General features: G+C 45.5%; 1 protein-coding gene across 1 annotated transcript; it reads right to left on the reverse strand.

The window, feature by feature from the left end:
* Positions 1-8,902: 8,902 nt before the first annotated feature.
* UQCR11 (ubiquinol-cytochrome c reductase, complex III subunit XI) lies at positions 8,903-17,227 on the reverse strand. Its single transcript, XM_048831050.2, has 3 exons — positions 17,079-17,227; positions 14,255-14,397; positions 8,903-9,174 (listed from the first exon to the last, which is right to left on the reverse strand). Exons 1-2 carry the CDS (start codon positions 17,180-17,182, stop codon positions 14,277-14,279), a joined length of 225 nt encoding a protein of 74 aa, XP_048687007.1. The 5' UTR covers positions 17,183-17,227; the 3' UTR covers positions 8,903-9,174; positions 14,255-14,276.
* Between the last annotated feature and the right edge of the window lie 1,066 nt (positions 17,228-18,293).

The following is an 18,293-nucleotide window of genomic DNA, read 5'->3' on the forward strand; positions in this document are numbered from 1 at the left end:
GAAGGCATGTGCCAGATTTATTGGTGAGTTCCAACAGACCATAAATGGTCAACATGGCCAACCTTCTTTTCTTGGAGTTACAGAGTGGGGTATATCTAAGAGTTTATGTTGCTTCTCTGCTATAATCTCCACAGAAACGTCCAGGGTTCAGCCATCTGGTTTATCAAGTCTTGGAGGAGTTTGAATTCATCTGCCAATGCTGCTGAAAGTGGGTTGACCGCCTCATCAGGGGAAGAAGAGAATATTGGAGCCTAGATCTGATGCTCCTGCTCAGGAGAATGCCCCCTTTTCACTCTCCTCTTCTTGCCTCTGCAGCAGCTACAGATGGAGACAAGTTATCTGTGGAGGCTGAATTCGCCTCTTTGGTGAGAAAGACATGACTCTAGATACAGTGGAGGATGCTGGCTTTCTGAACATCCCCAGCGGGACCAGTATGGCCCGTCTATGGGTAATGCAATGGAGGGCACATCAGGAGATGCCAGGTGGGGGTGATCCTTATAAGGACCTGATCTCTTCCTAGCTCTCATCAATTCCTCCCTGACTCCTGCTGAGCTACCTAGGGGGTGATGAAGGACAGGTAGGGAACAATTCCCTGCTATGTTCAGGGGATGAGAAGGAATATATCTCCTCCAAGGAGGGACAGATGTGTCAGGAACACTCCACCTGTGCACCAGAAAGATTGGTATAGGGGTCACTTCCTTAGCCAGCCAGAGGCACTACAGTAGGGAGTTTTGTAAAGACTTACTTGAGCCTCTCTAGTAATGGCAACGCCGGTATCAGCCCCACCAACGTATCATTCAGCCCTGAGCAGTCCTTTGGTGCCAGAGAGGTTGGACTGACGTCTCAGGTAAAGAAGCAGTTGATACTGTGTGATGGGTACTGTCACTGCCAAAGATGTGGCTGATGGATAGGTACTGGGTATTGAGGAACTTGGTGCCGAGATTGGTGCCAAGAGGCGGATACTTAGCAGGTGCTGCCTTAGGTATCTGTACTGAGATATAGGCAAGGCTCATCTCTGACTTATGGCCCTTCATTGACAGAGCCCTGACTGAGTCTTGTGCCCTCTGCTAACTGCCAGCAATGGGCAAAAAGAAACGTAACTAAACTAATAAATTCTACATCTCAGATTAATTGGACAGTGGCAAGAACAGTGGACAGTGCGAGAGGCTACATCTCACAGCTACGGGCAGTAGAAAGGAACAAAGAGGCATTTGGGCTCATTTTACCCTTTATGCCATGAGTTGTGGGGGAGAGGGAAAGAAGGGGATCAAGGGCACAGGCACAGCCTCAATGGACGCTGCCAGCCAAAGAGAATCCAGTCTTGGGTGCATGTGCTCCAAGAGTGGAATGTGCAGGAACACTCATGCAAAGAAGAGCGAGGATTTCATTGGGTACATTCCAAGACCTTTTTAAAAAAGCTATTTTAAAGATATACAATTTTAAAAAAACAGAGCTGCATATCTTCCCCCTCCCACCTTCATAGTTTTTAGTAGAGTTTTACATCTTTTTAGCCTTTTGGTTATAGTCCAGCTAGCATCAGTCGAACAATGAATATGCCCCCTAGTGGAGTATTTCAAGTTTGCAAGGGTTAGGATTTTTATTTTCCTATCAGACCATGGTCTCTCAGCACTTTGGTTGTATACGATTATACTTGACATATGGATTAGATATTTTAAAGAAAGGGCACTAAGACAGTCAACTTGGAAAGACTGGCTATGCCATGTAGCCAGTAATTACTGGAAGAACTTTAATAAAGGTTTGCACCTGATGCCTGAAGAGTAGCAAAAATGTAAATAATTAGTTTTTGCCAACTCATAAATGCTAATTTGAGATATGCAGCCATCATTGAAAATGTTATGCTCAGCCACTTGTGTTTCTGTACAGCCAAAGATAAACAAATCCAACGTCTACCTGCCTCTCGAAGTGCCTAAATTCTATGGCATTTGTTACTGGAAGATACTTTCTGTAGTCCTCACTGACCTCATCCCATCCACATCATACTATCCCAGCTTCTATTCAGAAACTGGCATCTTTCAAGAGGTGGCTTTTCTGTAGACTGGGCTTCAGGAATTGTCACTCCTTTGTCAAAAGAACAGGTACTGCACAGGGAGCACCTATAGACTGAAACCCCAACTAAATCATCCCAGCCAGGGCTTTGTCAAGCCAGGCCTTAAAAACCTCTAAGGATGGTGTATTTTAAAGAATCCTTATTGAGGTTATAGGAACAAACCATCCCAATGCGTAGAAAGAATAGTAAATATGGCAGCAAAACCTTTGCTTAACAGTGAAATCCTTGCTGATCTTAAAACACAAAAAAGAAGCTTACAAGAAGGGGAAGCTTGGACAAATGACCAGGGAGGAGTATAAAATATTGCTTGAGCATGCAGGAGTGAAATCAGGAAGGCCAAAGCACAACTGGAGTTGCAGCTAGGGCAAGAGATGTTAAGAGTAACAAGAAGGATTTCTACAGGTATGTTAGCAGCAAGAAGGTGGTCAAGGAAAGTGTGTGCCCCTTACTGAATGGGGGAGGCAACCTAGTGACAGAGGATGTGGAAAAAGCTAATGTACTCAATGCTTTTTTTGCCTCTGTCTTCACGAACAAGGTCAGCTCTCAGACTACTGCACTGGGCAGCACAGCATGGGGAGAAGGTGACCAGCCCTCTGTGGAGAAAGAAGTGGTTCAGGATTATTTAGAAAAGCTGGACGAGCACAAGTCCATGGGGCTGGATGCACTGCATCCGAGGGTGCTAAAGAAGGTGCTGATGTGATTGCAGAGCCATTGGCCATTACCTTTGAAAACTCATGGCGATCAGGGGAGGTCCAGGACGACCGGAAACAGGCTAATGTAGTGCACCCATCTTTAAAAAAGGGAAGGAGGAGCATCTGGGGAACTACAGGCTGGTCAGCCTCACCTCAGTCCCTGGAAAAATCATGGAGCAGGTCCTCAAGGAATCCATTTTGAAGCACTTTGAAGAGAGGAAAGTGATCAGGAACAGTCAGCATGGATTCATCAAGGGCAAGTCATGCCTGACTAACCTAATTGCCTTCTATGGCGAGATAACTGGCTCTGTGGACAAGGGGAAAGTAATGGACATGTTATTTATTCCTTGACTTTAGCAAAGTTTTGATATGGTCTCCCACAGTATTCTTGCCAGCAAGTTAAAGAAGTATGGGCTGGATGAATGGACTATAAGGTGGATAGAAAGCTGGCTAGATCATCAGGCTCTACGGGTAGTGATCAATGGCTCCATGTCTAGTTGGCAGCCGGTATCAAACGGAGTGCCCCAAGGGTCGGTTTTGTTCAATATCTTCATTAATGATCTGGAGGACAGCGTGGATTGCACTCTCAGCAAGTTTGCAGATGACACTAAACTGGGAGAGGCAGATACGCTGGAGGGCAGGGATAGGCTACAGAGGGACCTAGACAAATTAGAGTATTGGGGCAAAAGAAATCTGATGAGGTTCAATAAGGACAAGTGCAGAGTCCTGCAGTTAGGATGGAAGAATCCCATGCACCGCTACAGACTAGGGACTGAGTGGCTGGGCAGCAGTTCTGCAGAAAAGGATGTAGGGGTTACAGTGGACGAGAAGCTGGATATGAATCAACAGTGTGCCCTTGTTGCCAAGAAGGCTAACAGCATTTTGGGCTGTATAAGTAGGGGCATTGCCAGTAGATAGAGGGACGTGATCATTCCCCTCTATTCGGCATTGGTGAGGCCTCATCTGGAGTACTGTGTCCAGTTTTGGGCTCCACACTACTAGAAGGCCATGGAAAAATTGGAAAGAGTCCAGTGGAGGGCAACAAAAATGATTAGGGGGCTGGAGCACATGACTTATGAGGAGAGGCTGAGGGAACTGGGATTATTTAATCTGCAGAAGAGAAGAATGAGGGGGGGATTTGATAGTTGTTTTCAACAACCTGAAAGGGGGTTTCAAAGAGGATGGATCTAGACTGTTCTCAGCAGTACCAGATGACAGAACAAGGAGTAATGGTTTCAAGTTGCAAAGGGGGAGGTTTAGGTTGGATATTAGGAAAAACCTTTTCACTAGGAGGGTGGTGAAGCACTGGAATGGGTTACCTAAGGAGATGGTGGAATCGCCTTCCTTAGAGATTTTTAAGGTCAGGCTTGACAACGCTCTGGCTGGGATGAGTTAGTTGGGGGACTGGTCCTGCTTTGGGCAGGGGGTTGGACTAGATGACCTCCTGAGGTCCCTTCCAACCCTGATATTCTATGATTCTAGGGAGATTATGAAGATTCCACCACCTCTCTAGGTAACCCATTGCAGTGCTTCACCACTCTCCTAGTAAAATAGTGTTTCCTAATATCTAACATAGACCTCCCCCACTGCAAATAGAGACCATTGCTTCTTGTTCTGTCATCTGCCACCATTGAGAACAGCCGAGCTCCATCCTCTTTAGAACCCTCCTTCAGGGGAGGGCTGCTATTAAATCCCCCCTCACTCTTCTCTTCTGCAGACTAAATAATCCCAGTTCCATCCGCCTCTCCTCATCTGTCATGTGCTCCAGCCCCCTAATCATTTTCATTGCCCTCCGCTGGACTCTCTCCAATTTGTCCACATCCCTTCTGTAGTGGGTTGACCAAAACTGGACACAATACTCCAGGTGTGGCCCCACCAGTGCCAAATAGAGGGGAATAATCACTTCCCTCGATCTGCTGGCAATGCTCCTACTAATACAGCCCAATTTGCCGTTGGTCTTCTTGGCAACAAGGGCACACTGCTGACTCATATCCAGCTTCTCGTCCCCTGTAATCCCCAGGTCCTTTTCTTCAGAACTGCTTCTTAGCCAGTCAGTCCCCAGCCTGTAGCAGTGCATAAGTTTCTTCCTTCCAATGTGCAGTGTCCTTGTTGAACCCCATCAGATTTCTTTTTGCCCAATCCTCCATTTGTCTAGGTCACTCTGGACCCTATCCCTACCCGCCAGCGTATCTACCCCTCCCCCCATCTTAGAGTCATCTGCGAACTTGCTGAGGGTGCAATTCAACCCATCATCCAGATCATTAATAAAGATGTTGAACACAACTAGCCCCATGACCGACCCCTGGGGCATTCCTCTTGATACCAGCTGCCAATTAGACATTGAGTCGTTGATCACTACCCGTTGAGCCCAACAATATAGCCAGCTTTCTATCCACCTTAAAGTCCGTTCATCCAGCCCATACTTCTTTAACTTGCTGGCAAGAATACTGTGGGAGACGGTGTCAAAAGCTTTGCTAAAGTCAAGGAACAACACGTCCACTGCTTTCCCCTCATCCACAGAGCCAGGTATCTCGTCATAGAAGGCAATCAGTTTGTTCAGGCATGACTTGCCCTTGGTGAATCCATGTGGACTGTTCCTGATCCCCTTCCTCTTCTCCAAGTGCTTCAAAATGGATTCCTTGAGGACCTGCTCCATGATTTTGCCAGGGACTGAGATGAAGTCTGCAGTTCCCCAGATGCTCCTTCTTCCCTTTTTTAAAGATGGGCACTATATTTGCCTTTTTCCAATTGTCCAGGACCTCCCCTGATCGCCACAAATTTTCAAAGATAATGGCCAATGGCTCTGCAATCACATCAGCCAACTCCCTCAGCACCCTCGGATGCATTAGATCTGGACCCATGGACTTGTGCATGTCCAGCTTTTCTAAAAAGTCCTTAATCACTTCTTTCTCCACAGAGGGCTGGTCACCTCCTCACCATACTGTGTTGCCCAGTGCAGCAGTCTGGAAGCTGATCTTGTCTGTGAAGACCAAGGCAAAAAAAGCATTGAGTACTTCAGCTTTTTCCACATCATCTGTCACTAGGTTGCCTCCCCCATTCAGTAAGGGTCCCACACTTTCCCTGACCACCTTCTTGTTACCCTTCACATCCCTTGCTAGCTGCAACTCCAATTGTGCCTTGGCCTTCCTGATTACACCCCTGCATGCTCTAGCAATCTCTTTATACTCCTCCCTAGTTGTCATCTGTCCAAATTTCCACTTCTTGTAAGCTTCCTTTTTGAGTTTAAGCTCACCGAAGATTTCTCTGTTAAGCCAAGCGGGTTGCCTGCCATATTTGCTATTTTTTCTGCACATCAGGATGGTTTGTTCCTGAGCCCTCAATAAGGCTTCTTTAAAATACAGCTAGCTCTCCTGGACTTCTTTCCCCCTAATATTTGCCTCCCAGGGGATCCTTCCCATCAGTTCCCTAAGGGAGTCTAAGTCTGCTTTTCTGAAGTCCAGGGTCCATATTTTGCTACTCTTTCTTCCTTTTGTCAGGACCCTGAACTCAATCATCTCAAGTATCAGGGGGTAACCGTGTTCGTCTGTATCCACTAAAACAACAAGGAGTCCAGTGGCACCTTAAAGACTAACAGATTTATTTGAGCATAAATCTGAAGTGGGGTTTTTACCCACAAAAGTTTATGCTCAAATAAATCTGTTAGTCTTTAAGGTGCCACCGGACTCCTTGTTGTTTTCAACCATCTCATGGTCACTGCTACCTAGGTTGCCACCCACTTCTACTTCCCCTACCAATTCTTCCCTGTTTGTGAGCAGCAGGTCAAGAGGAGCACGGCCCCTTTTTGGTTCCTCCAGCACTTGTACCAGGCAGTTGTCCCCAACACTCTCCGAAAACTTCCTGGATTGTCTGTGAATTGCTGTGTTGCTCTCCCAGCAGATGTCAGGGTGACTGAAGTCCCCCATTAGAACCAGGGCCTGTGATCTGGAAACTTCTGTTAGTTGTCTGAAGAAAGCCTCGTCTACCTCCTCCTCCTGGTCTGGTGGTCTATAGCACACACCCACCACAACATGACCCTTGCTGCTCTCGCCTTTAAATTTAACCCAAAGACTCTCAACAGGCTTTTCTCCAGTTTCATACTGGATCTCTGAGCAATCATACTGCTCTTACATACAATGCAACTCCTCCACCTTTCCTCCCGTACCTGTCCTTCCTAACCGTTTATACCCATTCGTGACAGTGCTCCAATCATGTGAACTGCCCCACCAAGCTTCTGTTATTCCAATCACATCTTAGTTCCTTGATTGTGCTGAGACTTCCAATTCTTCCTGCTTGTTTCCCAGGCTTCTTGCATTCGTGTACAGGCACCTATGATAACTAGCTGATTGCCCTGCTTTCTCAACAGGGATCAGGAGGCTTCTCATCTTGTACCCTCCTCCTTGTATTTCCTCCCATTATCCCACTTCCCCCTGCGCTTAGGTCCCCATCCCCCGGCAAACCTAGTCCTATCAGATATCTTGTCCTATTAGATATCAGCAGTAATATTTATAAGCATACCCACCCTAGATATGTAATTAAACATGTAAACGCAGGTAAAATGGAGCAGAGAGGAGTTTGCTGCTTTGATTTCACAAAAGATATGGTATTGGAAAAAGCAGCAGAGTTTTGACAACAGAAGAGCATGCTAAGAAGGGAATACAGACCTTTGGGGAGTTTTCTGCACTCAAATGGGGTTGTGGCACTTAAAGCTGCTGTTGCAAATGGCAATGTAAGGAATCAATAGCAGTAGTTCCAAGGAGCCCAAGCCACAGCAGCTCCCTCACGGTCTTAGTCTAGAGCTCACAAGCTCTACTGGACCACACACACTTCTCATCAGATGTGTTATTCCTCTCCCTCCCCCCACCCCTTGAGCATCAAAATTAGCTCATCACTCCCTATGCTTCTGCATGATACTCTTGGATCAGGCAGATCAGTCACACATGTATGGAGTCTGTAAATCAAACCACTTTTGACCTTTAAGGCCAAATACTAAGAAACTTTTAAAACTGGAGTGCTTCTTTTGTAGAAATCGGTGAGAAAAATTCTACCTTGACAAGATACATGGCAGTTTTCAGGCACATTGGTTAAGTTTCCATGGAGGTTAGTGTGGTTAGAGACCTTATGATTGTTTTTTAGGATTTTAACCTGCATTATATGGCTATAACTATGTTGAGTTAACACTACTTCAGGAAGTCAGGTTCAGCATATTTAATTTCTCAGCCTTAATACTGCCTTACTGGATGTTTGACATTTAATTTTGTTTTCCCCCCTCTCTCAAGGATCCATTTAAATTAAAAATTGCCCAGGTGCTGGTCACTCTGCAGCCTGAAGTTCAGACCTGGACTTGCAAATTAGATCCTTCAGCCGTGAACTAAACAACACCTCAACAGCATCCAAATATGGATATATCTTCAAAATTGTTTAGTTAAAAACTCTAAGTTTCAGAGTAGCAGCCGTGTTAGTCTGTATTCGCAAAAATAATTCTTTTTGTAAAAACTCCAAGTAATTCACCACATGCAAGATTCTGAAGGACAGAATTAAAGATTAAAAACTGAAAGAAAATCTGTGCTGCTGTGTGTGTGCAAGAACGAGCCTTCATAAACTGCCCTGGAAGAGGGTATATTTTTAGTCTTGAGCAATTAAGGTGACATTCTTGTCAAGTTTGAAGCTTCTGCTCTTTGAGTTGAGAGCAAAGGACAGGGCTACCACAAATCCTAACTCCATCTCCCCTTAACTGCTCGATCCATTTCCATCTAATAAGTGTTCTGATATTATATCGTTCCATCACATTTATCTTTCACAAGGTAAGGTACACTACATCAATTTAGTTGTACTGAAATGGCCAGTAGGATAGTGAAGTTATCTACACTAAGTCAGTGGAATCGATAGTTAACATGCTACTTTACAGCCTCAATTATGGAAAGTTAACCATTAGAGGAGTCCACAGGTATTGGTTCCAGGTTACTGCAATAATGGTTTGAGGACCAGAGTCATTTCTCACAAATTTATGACTCATGAATGCAGTAAGTTTAACATATACCACAAAACCCAAGTGGGCTGCCAAAGGCTGGTAATATACAGCCCAAAGGAGATCTCATTTTTTAGAATAGCTTCCAAGAGGAAAGGTAAACATTTATCACAAAAGTTATTCAGTTTATGATTTATTTTGTACATCTGTTTTATGAATTCAGCCCATCAGAATGAGACCGCCTGTGAAAGTGACCCAGAAGCAAGTTCACACATTTGTGCAGCCAGCATGTTAAATTAAATTTGATTGTTCATAACTGTTCAGTAGAAGATAAAGTAACATCACAGCCTCTCCTGAAGTCCACAATGAGCATTTCAAATTCACATCAGACTAGGGTCTCCGAGAGGAAGAAGGGATCCAATACACCAAGTCCAGCCCATAAATGCTTCCTACAATAAAAACAAACAGTTAATAAGCAACGCTTCCTGCAAAGTGTCATGGCAGTCAATGCAAAGGACTGCAAGATCTAAAAGTTCAGAGATCCATGCAGAAGGAGTTTCTAGTGACACAAGGACAAGTAAGGGAAACGAGAAGTACAGTTATGTTGCTATTTTAAAAGTCCGTTTAATGATAATATGGAACCAGATAGGTGCCCTGTGTGCTTTGATATCATAGAATCCTAGAAAGGGCTGGAAGGGACCTCAAAAACTCATCAAGTCTTGAAAATCTCCACTATAGGGATTTCACAACTTCCCTTGGAAGCCTATTCCAGAGCTTAACTACCCTTATAGGTAGAAAGATTTTCCCTAATATCTAACCGAAGTCTCCCTTACTGCAGATTAAACCCATTATTTCTTGCCCTACCTTCAACCAGAACAAATGATCACAATCCTCTTTAGAACAGCCCTTAACATATTTGAAGACAAGTTACCAGGTCCCCCTTAAGTCTTCTTTCCTCAAGACTAAACATGCCCAGTTTTCTAAAACTTATCCCCGTAAGTATGCTTTTCAAACTTTTTATTGTATCTGGACTCTTTCCAGTTTGTCCACATCTTTCCTAAAGTGCATCACCCAGAACTGGACACAGGACTCCAGCTGAGGCCTCACCAGTGCTGAGCAGAGCAGGACAATTACCTCCTTTGTCTTACACACAACACTGCTGTTAATATACCCCAGAATCCTAGTAGCATTTTCCACAATTGCATCACTGTTGACTCATTCAATTTGTGAGCCACTACAACCCCCAGATTTCCTCAGCAGTACTACCCCCGAGCCAGTTATTCCCAATTTTGTACTTGTGCATTTGATTTTTCATTCCTTAATACCTTTGCATGATCATTTAATTTCAGACCAATACGCCAATTTATCAAGGTTGTTCTGAATTCTAATCCTATCCTCCAAAATACTAGCAACACCTCCAAGCTTGATGTCACTTGCAAATGTTATAACCATACCCTCCACTCCATTATCCAACTCATTAATGAAAATATTGACTAGTATCAGACCCAGGACTGACCACTGTGGGACCTCACTATATATGTCTGCCCTGTTTGATAGCAAATCACTGATCACTATTCTTTGAGCATGGTCTTTCAACCAGTTGTGCACCCATCTTATAGTAACTTCATCTAGACCACACCTCCCCAGCTTGCTTATGAGAATGTCATGCAGGACTGTGTCAAAAGCCTTACTAAAATCAAAACAATCCTGTCTACAGCTTCCCCCCATCTAATAGGCTAGTCCTCTGAAGAAGGAAATGAGGGTATTTGGCATGATTTATTCCTAACAAATCCATATTGGCTATTCCCTATAACCCTATCATCAGGTGCTTACAAATTGATTGTTTAATAATTTGTTCCAATATCTTTCCACTTAATAATTATAGAACAGTCAGGCTAACATTCATAAGGCCCCCTTGTTCCCCCTTTTAGAAGATAGGAACTGTGTTGGGCCTTCTCCAGTCCTCTGGAACCTCACCCATCCACCAGGAGTTCTCAAAGATAATTGCCAATAGTTCTGAGATTGCTTCAAGCTAATTCCTTAAGTACCTTGGGATGCATTTCATCAGGCCCTGCTGACCTGAATACATCTAACTTATCTAAATAGTCTTTAATCTTTCCTTCTCTATTTTGGTTTGTGTTCTTTCCTCTTATCTTTGACTGTCTGGTCACTATTCACCTTTTTAGTGAAGGCTGAAACAAAACAGGCATTAAACACCTCAGCCTTCTTGATGTCATCAGTTATTAGCTCTCATTCCCTGCTAAGTAGAGGGCCTATACCAGAGGTGGGCAAACTACGGCCCGCGGGACGCTACTGCCCGGCCCCTGAGCTCCTGGCCCAGGAGGCTACCCCCAGCCCCTCCCCTGCTGTCCCCCATTCCCCGCAGCCTCAGCTCGCTGCGCTGCCGGCGCAATGCTCTGGGCAGCAGGGCTGCAAGCTCTTGCCGGGCAGTGCAGCTGCAGAGCCGCGGCCTGGCCCAGTGCTCTGTGCTGCACGGTGGCGTGGCTGCCTGTCCTGGTGCCCTGGGCGGCACGGTTGTAGCACTGCCAGCGCTCCAGGCAGCGCAGTAAGGGGGCAGGAAGCATGGGATAGAGGGCAGAGGAGTTTGTGTGGTGGTCAGGAGTGTGGATAGGGGTTGTGGCGGTCAGATGGTGGGGAACAGGGGGGTTGAATGGGGGCAGGGGTCCCGGTGGGGCAGTCAGGAAGGGGGGGGGGGGTTGGATGGGACAAGGGTCCTGGGGGGGGGCAGTCAAGAATGAGAGGAGGGGTTGGATAGGGTGGCAGGGAGGCAGTCAGGGGACAGGGAGCGGTGGATGGGGCAGGAGTCCGGGGGGGGCCGTCAGGAGGTGAGAAGCGGGGGGGAGGGGGGGTCAGAGAGGGGGCAGGGGCAGGGCCACACCTGGCTGTCTGGGGAGGCACAGCCTCCCCTAACTGGCCCTCCACACAATTTCGGAAACCCGATGTGGCCCTCAGACCAAAAAGTTTTCCCGCCCCTGGCCTATACTTTCCTTCATCATTCTCTTGTTCTTAATGTATTACCTTTTCTTATTGCCTTTTATGTCCCTTGCTAGGTCTAACTCATTTTGTCCTTACATGCTTGTGCTATTCTTTTATACACCTCCTTAGCAATTTGTCAGTGTTTCCACCTTTTGTAGGATTCCTTTTTGATTTTCAGGTCATTAAGGCACTCCTGATGGAGTCATATTGGCCTCTCACTATTCTTCTTATCTTTCCTTCACACAGGTGTGGTTTTGAGTTGTGCACTTAACAACATGTCCCTGAGAGACTGCCCGCTCTCCTGAGCTGCTTTAGATTTGCTCCCCGTAGGATCTTACCCACCAGTTCTCTGAGTTTGTTAAAGTCTGGTTTTTTGAAGTCCATTGTCCTTATACTGCTGCTCTTGCTCATTCCTTTTGTTAGAATCATTAAATCTGTAATTTCATGGTCACTTTCACCCAAATTGCCTTCCACTTTCAGATTCATAACCAATTTCTCCCTGTTCTTACAACTGTAGATTACTCTTCTGTTTCTAAATGCAACATGTATAATACAAGTTGAATGTGCCTCATGGCAATGCCAGTATTTGACATGTTCTTGAAACCATCACTCACATTCACCCACTTTCATATATTTACTGCCCAACACCCCTTTTTTTAAGTGGAGTGAAGGGTTATTACATAACTTAGGTTCTGCAGAGCAACTTTATAGACCATTTCCATCAACAGGCTTAACAATTAGCAGAGCAATTGAATGTTAATGCACTAAGTTTCTAGAGCAATTTATCAACTTTCATAAATAAATTAATCCCACATTAACACTCTAGCTCCCATTATGGGCTGGTCTTTTTTTCCCATGAAGCTGCTAATGGAAATTGCACTTTTGCTAAATGTTTTGACACAGGGGAATGACAAAAATGAACCACTCTCTCTCACAAATACCTCTGACAAAGAGTAAGATTTTCCTTTTAAAGAAAAAAGGCAATTTTTTCTAGTTTCTAATGATGTGTTCTGTGTTTTCAGACTCTCAAATCCCCTCACAATCAATAGTGTTTAATACATGGAGATTCTCCCAAGATGCCATAGGATCAAGCACCATAAATACAATTGTGTCTTCCACTGAAATAAATACCATGATGCAGAACGCCCCCCACATCACTGTTTCTCAACCTTTTCAGGTCGGTGAGTCCTTATTCCAAGAGAAATTTTCACAATACCTTTACATTTACTATGAAAAAGAAAGTAAATATTGTAACAACATTAAACCTACATAATTTGCATGTGTTCCAAAAGGTTGACAAATGCTTGCTATGGAAGTGTGTGCAGGGAGAGAGATTTTCTTTTGCTTTAGAATGCAAGAAAATTTTCAATGTCTCACAACCCCCTTGATTGCCTTTTGTGACCCATCAGTTGAGAAACACTGCTTTAGATTTATGGAGTGTCAGTCTATGACCAAGAATAATCAATATGCTGTAAAAGCTTAAGTGAAGCATGTTTCATTTCTATCTCATAGTATATTATATGAAATAAAGAGCTTTTAACTGGGGAAAAAGCATCCACATTGTCCCTGTCCAGAAAGCTGGTTACATCTTTAAGGTCTTCTAGCCAAGACTAGAGGCAAATGGGTCCATTAAAAGAAGCCCTACAACAACACAGAAATTGTACTTCGAGAGAGAGTATTTTAATCCCATGAACTGATAGAATAGGAACGTATTTACCAACACATTCTTCTTACTAAGTATGTGTACTGCTAAAGCTCAGTCTCTAATGAGATCCTGAATCCTAGCTTTGATATCCACAAATAGATGTAGCGCCCACTAATTTGTTGCGATATGGAATGACAGTTCAGTTTTTTTCAAAAACCATTTGGCTGATACTGTCCTGAATTACTTTCAATTCTATAAATAAATTCATTTGTTTCTATTCCTTTCCTAAATTCAAAAACTCTCAAGCTACTCCCATTCAGTACCGTAAGACCTGAAAGAGATGGATAGGGTGAGGAAGTTAAATACACATCAACTCAGAACATGCAATGTGTGTATTTCTCAGAATAGCACGTTACAAAGAGACTTGTGATTACTACGAGCTCATCTGTAGAAGCTGTATAGCACTTCGAAGCTATAAAGTATTGACTAATCCTGCCAACTCCCTTATGATATATGTATTCTCTATTTTACAGCTGGGAACACTTACGCTGATAAAAATCCATTAGACCACATTGGCTCACTCTGAAAAATAATGTAACTTAAAATAATGTAATTTAAAATAAACTGGCTAGTTTCTACTAAGGTACACGGATAGCATATCTGGGCTGGGCAAGTTCTTATCAAGATTATTGTCATGATGCCATTTCTTACTTTCAGTACAAGAAAGAATTACATGATAAAGTGCAACAGTTCTCTTTGGGGACTAACTATTGGACAGAATATTTAGTTTCAAATTGCTGGATTCTATACTGGAGGTCACATAAAATGGCATGTAATCACAAAATGTATGCATGTTATTTCTGATAAGTACAAGACAGAAAACTTACCATTAGAAGGAAGAGCAACAGCTTAATCATCTTTCTTAAACTTGCCATTAATGTAGGGAACATAGTCAAGGATCAGTCTCCAGTCTGTCGCCCACACCAATCCCACAGCGCCTACGGTGCCCCATGTGGTCAATGTGGGGGTCCTGTAGAACACAGACACACAACCATGCCTCTTCTACATATCTAAATGTTTGTCAGCTACTTTAGCAATAAACACCTGCCAAGACTGTTTACTCAAGAAGAAATCTTAGCTGCGACCTTGAAGAGAAAGTCACACAGTTAGGCCCAAGTCTACCTGCATCTTGGCAAGGGGTTAGACTAGATAACCCTTGTGGTCCCTTCTAACCCTATGATTCTCACTCAGGGTTAAGCTTAACCCGATACTAGAAAATTACAAATAGTGCCCTTATCTGTGGCATTTCTGCTTTTTTCACTATTTACAATCCACTCAGCTTGGTTTATTTCTGCTGGCCCATGCTTATCTGTATGCAGTGTTGTGGTAGCCCTGTCGGTCCCAGGATGTTGGACAGCCGAGGTTTTCTCTCTCACCAACAGAACTTGGTCCAATAAAAGACATTACCTCATCCACATTGTCATGTTTATTTGTAGCCAGTTTCAGTTTCTGGTTCTCTTGGTTCTCATGCACTAGCACATCACTGCAGGGTTTGGGCTGGAAACACTGTACAGGAATATCTAAATCCCTGCATCTCGCTAGAGATGATCAAGCCAGAAAATGGCCTGGCCCAAATTATATTTCAACGTGGTCAGACATTCATAGATTCTAAGGCTAGATGATACTACCGTGATCATCTAGTCTAACCTCCTGCGTAACACAGAACTTCCTCAAAATAATTTCTGTTTGAAATGTGTTGCATCTTAGGCAGAGAGAAAGCTAGAGTTAGGAAACTATGTTTTAGCCTATTTAACACACAGTTTGGCTCACTGAATGTTAGCTGGGTAGCATATTTAGAACTGGAGCTAGGACTTATATTAGCCGAACTAAAGGGAGTTTCAGAGTAGCAGCCGTGTTAGTCTGTATTCGCAAAAAGAAAAGGAGTACTTGTAGCACCTTAGAGACTAACCAATTTATTTGAGCATGAGCTTTCGTGAGCTACAGCTCACTTCATCGGATAAAGTGAGCTGTAGCTCACGAAAGCTCATGCTCAAATAAATTGGTTAGTCTCTAAGGTGCCACAAGTACTCCTTTTCTTTTTTTAAAGGGAGTTGTTTCACAGTAGGACACTGACAATAGCAAAGTTGCCTGTAATTTTCCCCTCACTTCAAATTAGTAGCTCTGACCACATTCTAGAATAGGGATGGGCCAGATCTGGCCCATCGAACATTTCTGTCCAGCCCGCCAAGTTCTTTGGCTGCCCCCTCATGATTTCTGGGCCGCTAAAAGTCCCCTGGTGCAGCAGGGTGCTCAGGCAGGCTGGCTGCCTGCCGTGGCCCCACACTGCTCCTGGAAGTGGCAGGCTGCTGCTGGCATGTCTCTGCGCGCCCCTCGCGGGGAGGAAGGGGCAGCTCCGCGCGCACTGCCCCCACCCCCAGCACCAGAAACCAGTGGGGGCAGTGCTTGTGGGCGCAAGCAGCACATGGAGACCTGCTGCCCCCCTCCCACCAAGAGGCAGGCAGAGACGTGCCACCAGCAGCCAGCTGCAGCCGCTTCTGGGAGCCGCGTGGGGCCATGGCATGCAGATAGCCTGCCTGAGCCCCGCTGTGCTGCCGGCTGGGAGCTGCCTCTGGCAAGCACCTCCCGGCCAGAGCCCAGACCTCACACCCCCTCCTGCACCCCAACCCCCTGCCCCAGGTCAGACCCCCCTCCTGCACCCAAACACTCTCCCAGCCCCTGCACCCCTTTCCATTAACACAGTAGCAACGTGCGGCCTGTGACAACTTACCAAAATTCACGGAGTGGCGCCCCTGTGACTATTATTGCCCCCCCCCCCCCCTTCTAGGAGCTGAACTAAAGAAAAACAGCGTCAGGCGTACCGAGGGCTTCACGTTAGCCGACTACACGCTCTGCCCATCAACCCTCGTGGCCGGCTCCCAGGGTAATTACGCTACCGGACTTCTGAGCGCCTTCCTCGTATAAGTAGGGGCATAGCGAGCAGATCGAGGGACGTGATCATTCCCCTCTATTCGACATTGGTGAGGCCTCATCTGGAGTACTGTGTCCAGTTTTGGGCCCCACACTTCAAGAAGGATGTGGATAAATTGGAGAGAGTCCAGCGAAGGGCAACAAAAATGATTAGGGGTCTAGAACACATGAGTTATGAGGAGAGGCTGAGGGAGCTGGGATTGTTTAGCCTGCAGAAGAGAAGAATGAGGGGGGATTTGATAGCTGCTTTCAACTACCTGAAAGGGGGTTCCAAAGAGGATGGCTCTAGACTGTTCTCAATGGTAGCAGATGACAGAACGAGGAGTAATGGTCTCAAGTTGCAGTGGGGGAGGTTTAGGTTGGATATTAGGAAAAAATTTTTCACTAGGAGGGTGGTGAAACACTGGAATGCGTTACCTAGGGAGGTGGTAGAATCTCCTTCCTTAGAGGTTTTTAAGGTCAGGCTTGACAAAGCCCTGGCTGGGATGATTTAACTGGGAATTGGTCCTGCTTTGAGCAGGGGGTTGGACTAGATGACCTTCAGGGGTCCCTTCCAACCCTGATATTCTATGATTCCTGATAGCGCTGCAGGCCAGGTCGGGTTTTTTAAGCATCTCAAACGGAGAACCCCCCTCGTATCCCCCCCGCTCCCCAGGTCACTGCCCCACTGCCAGGCGGGGGCTCCCCCAGAGGGAGGGGGGGGGGGCCCCCCGCGCGCCTCACCAGTTCTGGAGCAGCTGGGCGTAGCGGGGCCCCATGAGCCTGCTCAGCATCCTGCTCCCAGCCCAGCCTCGGCCGCCGGCCTCAAAGTCACCCCGTCTGCGCATGCGCCCGCGACGCGGCGCCCCGCAGGCCCCGCCCTGCGCCGGAGAGCCGTGAAGGACCCCGGCGGGGCAGGGCCGGCCGTGACGCCGCCTGATCAGAAATATGAATGAGTCATCTAAATGATTGGTTTCAGAGGGACAGCCGTGTTAGTCTGTATTCGCAAAAAGAAAAGGAGGACTTGTGGCACCTTAGAGACTAACCAATTTATTTGAGCATGAGCTTTCGTGAGCTACAGCTCACTTCATCAGATGTATACGTGGAAACTGCAGCAGACTTTATATATACACAGAGAATATGAAACAATACCTCCTCCCACCCCACTGTCCTGCTGGTAATAGCTCATCTAAACTGACCACTCTCCAAGTTTAAATCCAAGTTAAACCAGAACATCTGGGGGGGGGGGGGGGTAGGAAAAAACAAGAGGAAACAGGCTACCTTGCATAATGACTTAGCCACTCCCAGTCTCTATTTAAGCCTAAATTAATAGTATCCAATTTGCAAATGAATTCCAATTCAGCAGTTTCTCGCTGGAGTCTGGATTCAACTCCAGCGAGAAACTGCTGAATTGGAATTCATTTGCAAATTGGATACTATTAATTTAGGCTTAAATAGAGACTGGGAGTGGCTAAGTCATTATGCAAGGTAGCCTGTTTCCTCTTGTTTTTTCCTACCCCCCCCCCAGATGTTCTGGTTTAACTTGGATTTAAACTTGGAGAGTGGTCAGTTTAGATGAGCTATTACCAGCAGGAGAGTGAGTTTGTGTGTGTATGGGGGTGGGGGGGATGTGAGAAAACCTGGATCTATGCAGGAAATAGCCCGACTTGATTATGTAAAGAGTTGTCACTTTGGATGGGCTAGCACCAGCAGGAGAGTGAATTTGTGTGGGGGGGTGGAGGGTGAGAAAACCTGGATTTGTGCTGGAAATGGCCCACCTGTTGATCACTTTAGATAAGCTATTACCAGCAGGACAGTGGGGTGGGAGGAGGTATTGTTTCATATTCTCTGTGTGTATATAAAGTCTGCTGCAGTTTCCACGGTATACATCTGATGAAGTGAGCTGTAGCTCACGAAAGCTCATGCTCAAATAAATTGGTTAGTCTCTAAGGTGCCACA

This window comes from Caretta caretta, chromosome 25 (assembly GCF_965140235.1).
Source record: "Caretta caretta isolate rCarCar2 chromosome 25, rCarCar1.hap1, whole genome shotgun sequence".
NCBI lineage: Eukaryota > Metazoa > Chordata > Testudines > Cheloniidae > Caretta > Caretta caretta.

What these genes read in the sequence shown, in the direction of transcription:
- UQCR11 (XM_048831050.2), bottom strand. Translation starts at nt 17,182, where the DNA reads ATGCGCAGACGGGGTGACTTTGAGGCCGGCGGCCGAGGCTGGGCTGGG. An exon ending in GCCCAGCTGCTCCAGAACTG is followed by an intron (nt 14,398 to 17,078) that starts GTGAGGCGCGCG and finishes TGTGTTCTACAG; the next exon opens with GACCCCCACATTGACCACAT.